The following is a 9653-nucleotide window of genomic DNA, read 5'->3' as shown; positions in this document are numbered from 1 at the left end:
TTCCTTTGGGGTTCCTGTGAGCGTCCTTCAAAAGGGTGGCGTCCTCCTACCTTCCTGCTACTCTAAAGAACGTGATTAGGAGGTAGGTGCGGTGGTAAACTCCACCGCACTTGGAAGCTTCAGGAGAACCTTCCACCCGAAAAACGAGTTAGACGCTCTGTTTCAGTAAAGATTTTACAGAGAGGGGCGGAGCCTCGTGAGGAGGTGGCTGGGGGGGGGGTGCACGCGGACCTCTGCGAGCCGCCGATTGGCTGGAACAAATGCCCGTACCGCTTCCTCCCTCCCCGTGTCCGGTGGCCTGCCGGCAGGGCCGGCGGGCGCGCGGAGCAGGGTGGCGGTGCCAAACTGGCAGGGGGCGTGACGAGGGAGGCGGGGAGGGGGCGTGCTGGGGCGGGGCCCGGGCGCCGCGCGCGTCACGGCCTGCGGCCCCGCCCCCGGGCCCTACGCGGGTTACTCCTCCTCCCCCGCCTAGACCTCCCGCTCGCTCAGTTCTCGCTCCACGTTCCACGCCGCGGCCTCGCTCCCGCGCGAGAGCCAGCGCTGCGGCTGCCGCGCGCACACGCTGCCCCGCGTCTGCCGCGCACGGCTCTCCCCACGCGCGCGCCTCGCTCACGGACACACGTTCGTTTTCCCTCGCGCGCCCGGGTCGCGGCGGCGGCGGCGGCGGCGGCGGCGGGCGGACCGCGCGGGGCAGCTCGGTAGCGGCCGCCGCGGACTGGCCGGCGGGCCATGGAGGCGGATGGGGCCGGCGAGCAGATGAGACCGCTACTCACTCGGGTAACGAACAGGATGAGGGCGCCGCGGGCGGCGGGGTTCCTCGGCGGGAGGGGGGGGGGCGCGGAACGAGGCAGACAAAGGCGGGGGCGCGGCGGGCGTCGCGGTCTGGCCACTCCGTCCCGGGCCCGGAGCCCCTCCGCCGCCCCGCAGCGGGCGCGCCTCGCCATCCCCTTTGTGTGGCCGCCCAGGGCGCGGGTGCGAGGGGGCGGCGGCGGCGGCGGCGCCCTGGAGGCCCGAGTGGGGGCAGCCCGCAGCGCGCGGCGGGCATCCTCGAGACCCGCATCGTCGCTGTGGCTCCGGCCCCGGGGGGCCGTCTGTCCGCCCTTGACCCCGACCAGCTCTTCCTTTCTCCTCTCAGCGCTCACCTCCCTTACTCCCGGGCGTTCTTCCCGGCCGGGGTCTTCGTTCCGGCTACCTTGGCGCTGGAGTTCAGATTAGCCCATCGAAAACCCATCTTCTTTCTCCCTCTGAGCGCGGCTCCACCTGTTTCTAGCCTCAGGCAGTGGTGAAGAGTTGGGGTGAATCTTTTCCCTTCTTTCGCTTCTCCCTGCCGGGTCCGCGTGGTATGCTTTGTTCGGTGAGTTCTCCGGCCGCGTGGACGAGCTGCCTTCGCGGCCAAGGCTGCTTGTCGCTGCTGACTCTGCCTGGTCCGCCTCCTCCTCTTTTGGCGAGAACCAGGGGAGTATCCTCCTGCCGAAGGCCAAGTAGAAAGAGGAAAGTGTCTTGAGCCCTCCGAGCTGCTCCTTCTTTCATCAGCCTAGCAAAATCTCGTATCTTGGCTTCAGGATTCAAGGAGGGGGTTGCGGGGGGGAGGCTTTTAGAAGGCCAGCGTTCCCGTTTAGGATGCTGGACCGGCGGCCCATGCTCGAGAAACTGACTTCCTGCTTTCATGTAGAATACATGTGTCTCCACAGTTGTGATTCTCTTTTCTCTCTTCGTAGTTCCTGACTCAAAAGGGCATGGAAGTGTTATAAATTTTCCTACTTCCAATTCTTACTCTGTGACCAGCAAAGGAGGGATGGTTGCACTGAAAATTTTCCAGTCTTTCACAACTAACAGGAAAATTGCTTTTCGTGTGTTTTTATTCAAGACTTTTCTTCCAACTCGCCCCCCCTCCCCCCCCCCCGCCAATCTTTTTAAAGAATATTGTAAGGCCCTGGAGACTGGTCATTCATTATTACTTCAGTATGTTCACTTAACAAATTCTCAAAACATGGAGTAAAACGGAGTCTCCAGACAGTGAAGTCATTTAGCGGTGGTTTTTGGGGAAGATCAAGTCACAGGGATGGTAATGGAATACTGGAAACTCGTTCTAAGCAATCTTCAGTAATTCTTTGTGTGACATTTGAATAAGCTGAATTTTGGAGGTTTCTTTCTTTCTTTTTAGCACTTTCTCTGTTAATGTGTATCAAACAGTGTTGTCACATTTGCAAATTTTCAATTCAGAGCAGCTAAAGAACGTTCTAGTGTTCATAAAGCTAGATGGAAGCTGTGTCTTCTCAAATACTGTCTACTTAGCTAGCAAAAGAAGCATAGTAATGCCATTGCCTTCCAGATCAGTGATTTCATTGTAATAACACTTAGAACCTATTTTGTAGTATTCAACAAGACAGAACCAGCTCTGCTATACTAGAACTTACATTCAAATGAATGACAAAGGAATTATCAAGCACTTATTAATGGCCTGGCCAGGGAGCACTTTGGAAGGGTATACCTTCTAAATCTTTGGGAAGGTAAAGACTTGGCCACAGCAGACGTATACAAATCAGTAAGAGAAATCAAATATAATAAGCAGTTACAGCACACAGTCTAAAACCAGAATGGGAGAACAGGAAAACTGTTGGTTAAAGTAGTACAGACCACTGTAACTTAAAAACTGGGAAGAGAGGAACTCTCTTGATACTTATTTTTTCTCATCAATTTTCCCCTGGAAAAGTCATAAAAATGTAAGATTATGATATTCATCAGTCATTTCTTCTTTCACAGGCAGCTACTTGGCATAGCCAACAAAGTAGAATAAAATTAATATTTATAAAATGCTATCTTGGGCATGTGATTATGCAAAATTTTTGAATAAATTGGTGGTAGTTTATATTGCTCTGAAACAAGCCCATCTGTTCCATAATTTAGGCTCTGAGGTTTCTTCTGCTTCTAAAATTCTGTTCTTTTCATTGATCATGGTTTTGGGGTAGGAGGAAAGTCATTTATCTTATAAAAACGCAACTTTTGTTTGCTTTGCTACAGAAACTTATTGCAGGCCTCCCTTAGAAGTGAACTGTCAGTCTTATTTTCTGGTATTAAATACTCTGTTACAACAGATAACACTGTTTAGAAGGTTCTCAAGTTTTGGCAAGCATTTATTCTTTTAAGCAGTACACTATTTAACATAGTTCTGTTACCACTGAAATTTTTGGTCTGTTTCATGAATTTTGTTGTTTCACAGTTTCATTTATTTTATGGGTATTATATTATCTCCTAGGTGCCAGGCACTGGGGTTATGGGCACACAAGGTAGAGTCCTGAGTTTATTTTGGCATGTATAGTGAACACAGTGATAGCATTTGCATTCCTGCTAATTCTATTTATGAGTGCCAGTTCAAACATTTTCCTGAGTTCATTAGAAATGCTTTTTAAAAAGTAGTCATTCAGTAAATAAAAGCTAATAACAATATACTGTGAATTCAGTGGAGATTGGCAAGTAGAAGGTTTTTCTGGTGGGTCTGTAAGCATACTCTTTGGGATCTGTGGTTAGGTATTGATAACTCAAGAGATAATATGTACCCAGCATAGTATCAGAATTTTAGTTACCTTTTTGCCTTTAGTTGGTTTCTCTGCATCACAGTCCATGGAGTTGTAATAAAGGGAGAAACAGGAAATCTCATCTGTCCAAATGAAACTGTAGGACAATTGAGTTGGATTGAAGAATTGTTTTATTTGGTAATTGAGAGTGATAAGTATAGATTTTCTTCTAAGAGAACTTAGGGTATGAAAATTAGAATTTTTTTTACACTAGTCTTCTGTTTCTTGAGTAGGTTAAAATCGAAAGCCAAAGTAACCTGTTGTTAGAGGAACCTGGTTTATTTTAGTGGTATGTGGTATGCTAACCAATATATTTTAAAGCCTTAGTAGTTAAACTTGTCAACATCCTGTAGTGGGTTGTTTTTCTTCCTCTTTCCTTCCCCTTCTTTCTTGCTATATTTTACCACAAATATGATCTTAAAGTGGATAGGATCTGCAGCTGACAAAATGGGCTATTTACATAAAAGGAGCATACAGGTAGATTCAGAGGGTTAGTGCTATAGTCAGTGTGGCTTTTGATTTATATTATAGCTTCTTTTTGTTGACTGTAGATTCTATAGTTGTCTGCTTTTTATGGATACAGTATTTCTAATTTTGCAGTAAGCATGTATCAGTAATAAAGATCAGTGTTTCTCTATGTAAGGGTGCCACAACCTGCTGAGATGCTTTTAAGCACACTTTTGAACTAAGAGAATTTTTGGTTCCTGTACAAAGCACGTAGTCTAGCTTACAGTGAAACTTGCCTCTGTTTTTGTTTAGATAACTACTTCATATGTTTTGTTGAGTAATATTCATCTAATTTTATAACTTGGGGAGACATTTAGGATTATTTGTAATTATGATGATAATAAACCATGAAGGGTCTGTGCTTGGCATGATGTTAGGATAGTGTTTGGTACTGTTGCTGTTAACAGTCTTCCTGAGGGCACAGGACTTAGCAGCCTCGAGTATTGCTAGGTTTCCTAAATTAGTGATTCATCACTTCATGAGCTGGACATTTTTAATGACTGTTATAAGATGAGAGTGGCCACTTTTTTTTTTTTCAGTGCTTGGTTTAGGAAGATAATGTGATTATGACATAAATATGCACTTTGATCTGGAGCTGATTTGTCAGTGCAGAATGGTTCTAGTTTGACTATAAGATTTTCATATTTACTCCAAAGAGGATATTTTTAAATATTTTAATTTTTATTAGGCCATAGTTTGGATTTTAATAAGTCTAAGGAGTTGTTTTTTGAGCAATGTCCAAGTGAAGGGTAAAGCGTACTCTGCCTTTTCATAATGAAATAGAAAAGATAATTTAATATTTTAAATATTCTTTCTTTTGTAGAGAATATGAGATTAGTGTCACTAGTTTTTATTTTGTTTACCTGTCAGACAGTATAGAATTGTCCTCTTTTTCTGGAGTTCAGGACTGTACTGCTTCTTTTTTGTCAGATTGCCTGATTTGGAGAACCTGTTGAGTTATGTGTCATCCCTGACTAGGAACTTGGGAATTGGGTATACCTTTGAAAATGGATTCACATGTGCAGCCTGCCCATATTTTATATTATAGAATGGACTGTGGACTGATTTCTCAGAAGAGCATGAGAAAGGAAAACACGATACTTTTAATCTCTTCTTCTTATCATTTGCCATAGCATATAATTAACACTTGGTGCTTTTATGTTTGGTGCATGTTCTTTTATACGCAGATTGTTTTCAGCTTGATACCATTCTTTTTTTTTTTTTTTAAGATTTTATTTATTTATTTATTTGACAGAGATCACAAGTAGGCAGAGAAGCAGGCAGAGCAAAAGGGGGAAGCAGGCTCCCTGCTGAGCAAAGAGCCCGATGTAGGGCTCGATCCCAGGACCCTAAGATCATGACCTGAGCCAAAGGCAGAGGCTTTAACCCACTGAGCCACCCAGGCACCTGATACCATTCTTCATTCTGGAAAAATACTGAAGATACTTACACAGACTCTTACTTAAACAATTGATGTATTCAACAAAGATAGGAATGTATGTAGCAGACTCTCTTCCCATTGAGTTCCATGGTAGTATTTGGAGAGGTTTTCATTAAGAAAAAAAGTTCTCTTAAGAAACACATTTTTGAGTGGTGTCTGAGTGGTTCAGTCAGTTAAGCATCTGACTCTTGATTTCAGCTCAGGTCTTAATCTCAGGGTTGGGAGATTGAGCATCCCCATCCAGCTCCATGCTGGGTGTGGAGCCTGCTTAAGATTCTCTCTCTCCCTCTCTTAAAAAAAAAAAAAGAAACAAAGAAGGAAACAAAATTTTTTTCAAAAGATCTTATTTATTTATTTGACAGAGACACAGCGAGAGAGGGAACACAAGCAGAGGGAGTAGGAGAGGGAGAAGCAGGCTTCCCTTGGAGCAGGAAGCCTATTGCAGGGCTCGATCCCATGACCTGAGCTGAAGGCAGACACTTAACGACTGAACCACCCAGGCACCCCGAAACAAATTTTTTAAAAAATATTTTATTTATTTATTTGAGAGAGAGTGTGTGACGGAGCAGGGACAGGGGTAGGGACAGAGGGAGAAGCAGACTCCCCACTGAGCAAGGAACCCCTCTTGGGGCTCCATCTCTGGACCCTGGGATCATGATCAAAGGCAGTCAGTTTAATGGACTGAGTCACCCAGGTGCCCCCAAAGAGACAAATTTTTTGATAAGAATTTAAATTGGATTTCCTTTCTATTATAGTTTGGCTGCTGGGGTGTCATCGTGATTAGAAAAACATCTTTTCTTTATTGTAATTGTAGCACTTTTAAATTTTTGCCATGGGTAGGTAAGGTTTTGGGGGGAAGTGTCAGGATATGGAAGGAAGAAGGGTATTATTGGACTCTGTTTGTCTAAATTACAACAGATGCCCCTTGTAGGCAGATTCACACTAGCACAAGACTCCATGAGAGGAGCCTGGTCTGGACTTGAGTCTCCACCAGCTCTCCCTGAAAGCCCTTTTGCCTTTCTGTAGGATACCAATCCCAAATTGAATATGGTAGCCCCACGTTTTTCACTTTTTCAATTTAATACTTCTGCTCTAATCGTTTTGCCTACTGGACTGTAATCATGCTTGGGGATTCTTTGCTATACATTTTAAATTCCCAGGGTTTTTTTTCTCCTCTGTGTATTCACATTGTCACATTCAGATCTGCAGCAGATACTGCTATGTGATGTGAAATGTATTGCATTTTGAAAATCCTGGATGTTAAGATCATATTGTACAAAATGAATTAAAGACCCAACTTTTTTAATCCTGTAAGAGTCTAATATATGTATTTAAAATGAAAGACCTCTGTGTAAAAATCAGACTATAACTCCTCGTGATAGTTTGCATAATTATTTAGTAGACTTGACTTCGCTTGATACCATTAATTGTTAAACATGATCCCTTTGAGTGTGCTTTGTTTGCTTTGCACCAAGGTACACTTCATGGTGAATTCTCTGCTGTTTTTTCATTAGCTCTGGGTTCTGTCCTAACATTTGGAGTATTAATGGTGCCATAGGTAAAACAGCACTTATATTCAAAATTGTTTCCCAAATAGATAAGACCATGGGGACTGTGATCCATGAATCCCCCAGAAACTGAAAAATTTTATGCTTGTATGCTTTATTTCCGGGAGAGGATCAAATGGCTTGACATTCGGCTCTCAAAGGGGTTTATAATCCAAAAAGTAGTGGAAGGAATGCTTAGTCTAAAAGTTAGCTCAGCTGGTTTTCTTAGAAGTTCATAGAAGTCTTATATTTTGCTTAAATAGATGACAATAATTATTATAGCCCTGGTATTTGCTATGGTTTGTTTTGTGGAATATTTAATCTGTAGCAGGTTTTGCCAATTAAGTTTGGGAAATGTCACACATTATACTTTTCAGAGATTCATACTGCATAATGGTGTATTAAAGGCTCTGAGAAATCCTATAATAAATACATTAAACTTTGGTGGGGAGAGAATATAGTCATGGATATTTCCATTTCCAGTGAAATGGAAATTTCTGGTGGTTCTTACAAAATATGAGCAGTAGGTCACTAATCTGTCCTAATACAGGTCTAAGAAAGCAAAGCCTGTGATAGTGATAATTCACTTTGTTACAGTAGCAGGAGAGATTCGAAAAATAATCACTTAAGAAGACGCTTTGGGAACAACCTGATAAGGTTAGGTTGAATAAATTATGGTATAGCCACAGAGTGAGGTACTACAGCTATAAAAAAAGACTGAGGAAGATCTCTTTGCACTGATGTGGACAGATCTCTAGGATAAATTGATTAAAAAAGTAAAAGTGAGTGACAGAGGGCACTATACAGTGCTTTTTCTTTATGGGGATAATAAGAATGTGTATTTGTATTTACTAGTATTTTTATAAATACACGGGAAAGGAAAACAGAAAACCAACAAAAAATGGTTGCCATGAAGGGTATGAGGGAACAGGAATTGAGACAGGAGTGGGAGCAAACCTTTAATATGTACCTTTCTATGTGGTTTTGGTTTTTGAACTGTGCAAACACAGTATTCAATAAAATAGGATGGTTTCTTACATTACTTTATGTCATGGATTAACATATCTAGCTATTTCATGAGTGACTTGGTATAATTTAATATGATATTGGCTGCTTAATTTTTCATGTTAAAAAAGCACCATAAGAATGGCAGAGTTGTTAATACATACTTATGAGTAAAATCACATATTACATGTCTACCTCTATTACTGAATCTTCGGTCCTTTGACAGCTTTGAGTTTGCATGTTCCTGATGTCCTGATCCTCTTCTCACTTTCAGCTCCTTTCTCTCTGGGGATTTAGATTGTGGAGGAGTAAGTAGAAGGCATGATGTGGAAAAAGAAGAAAAGTGTTGTAAATGAAGTGCCTTAGGTATAGGAAAGAACTGGTTGGTTACATATATTCTTACACTTAGAATTTTCCTTTCGGTTTTTATACTTATCTTCAACTGAAGATCATAAGTGTTAAGAAAGAAATCATCCAGACTAATTACGATTAATTGTTGAGATTACAGCGGCACAGTTGCAGGGGCCACCACTGAACTGTGTTCCTTGTTTTGCTCTAGAAGGGCCCATTACCTTGAGTGCGGTGTGACTGCTTTCCCATAGAGCTGTGCAGTGCGGCAGTGCTGTGGGAAGACATCACTGTCACTATGGATTCTTCCTGTTGTATGTACTCTCTGTGAAATGTCAGTCCCTACATTTAAAACAACTAGTTAAAAATAAGACTAAGAAATGATTTCTCTTTAGTCAGTTTTTAGAAGCCAGTAATTTGGAAGAGAGAATCATTTTTTTTTCTTCTCTTGGAAGTATTTTTATATTTATATTTGAGTATAAACCTCAGTGGTATTCTGAGACTTCCCAGCACTTCAGATGGAATAATGAAACCTCTTCGAAGGGGAGCGCTAGGTAAGGAGGAGGAATGCCATGATTCTCATATTATTGTGAATCGCTAGTCTAGGATTTATGATTTTGTCCTTTGCTCTGGGGCAAGTGAAGAACAGGTAACTCTTTAGAGAGAGCCTGCTTTGAGGCATGTGTTTTATTAGGTATCTTTCAATCACTTATTATCCCTGTTACAGATGTGAACTTATAGACAGATTTCCTGAAATTTCCCAGGCCATACAATTAGTAGGAGGCTAAGCTAAGATTTGAGCTCATGGTCTATGCTAAATCACCACTTCTCCCTCTTGTTCCATTTCTCATTAGCCTTGAGTAGTCAGTGATCCTGTTTGTCACTACCATTTAACATTAATCACGTTAGGTTATTTTACATGTGTGATAATTGAAAGCTCTATTTGCCTTAGATAATTAACTGTATTTTTATATTTAAAGGTTTTTATTACTGTAACTTCTGTGAATTTGTTGCTAATATTAATGGAAATTAAATATCTCAAAGAAATTTGCCTCTTTGACTCCAGATTCAAGGAATCTAATACATTTTTCTGGATCATTATTGATTCCTCAATTTAGGTCTATTCTGGGGTTTAACACATAGAAAGCAGTCAATGACTGTTTGGTTAGGGAATAAATATTAGGATAATATGAACTCCTAAGATTTGAAGTTAAATATGGTTAATTGTTT

General features: G+C 42.0%; 1 protein-coding gene across 7 annotated transcripts in view; it reads left to right on the top strand.

Annotated features, from left to right (window-relative positions):
* Window positions 1-498: 498 nt before the first annotated feature.
* Window positions 499-9653, top strand: part of SLC4A7 (solute carrier family 4 member 7) — a 112951-nt gene continuing 103796 nt past the window's right edge. For 6 of the 7 annotated variants that reach the window (XM_047738673.1, XM_047738634.1, XM_047738608.1 and 3 more), the window contains exon 1: window positions 499-789. In XM_047738673.1, coding sequence (XP_047594629.1) covers window positions 730-789 — 60 coding nt within the window. In that variant the 5' untranslated portion in view covers window positions 499-729. The remainder of the gene's footprint in view (window positions 790-9653) is intronic. The other variant, XM_047738618.1, reaches the window with a different exon arrangement.

Source organism: Lutra lutra, chromosome 1, assembly GCF_902655055.1.
Source record: "Lutra lutra chromosome 1, mLutLut1.2, whole genome shotgun sequence".
Taxonomy (NCBI): Eukaryota; Metazoa; Chordata; class Mammalia; order Carnivora; family Mustelidae; genus Lutra; species Lutra lutra.
The sequence above is the reverse complement of the archived record's forward strand: the minus strand, read 5'-3'. Positions and strand labels throughout refer to the sequence as shown.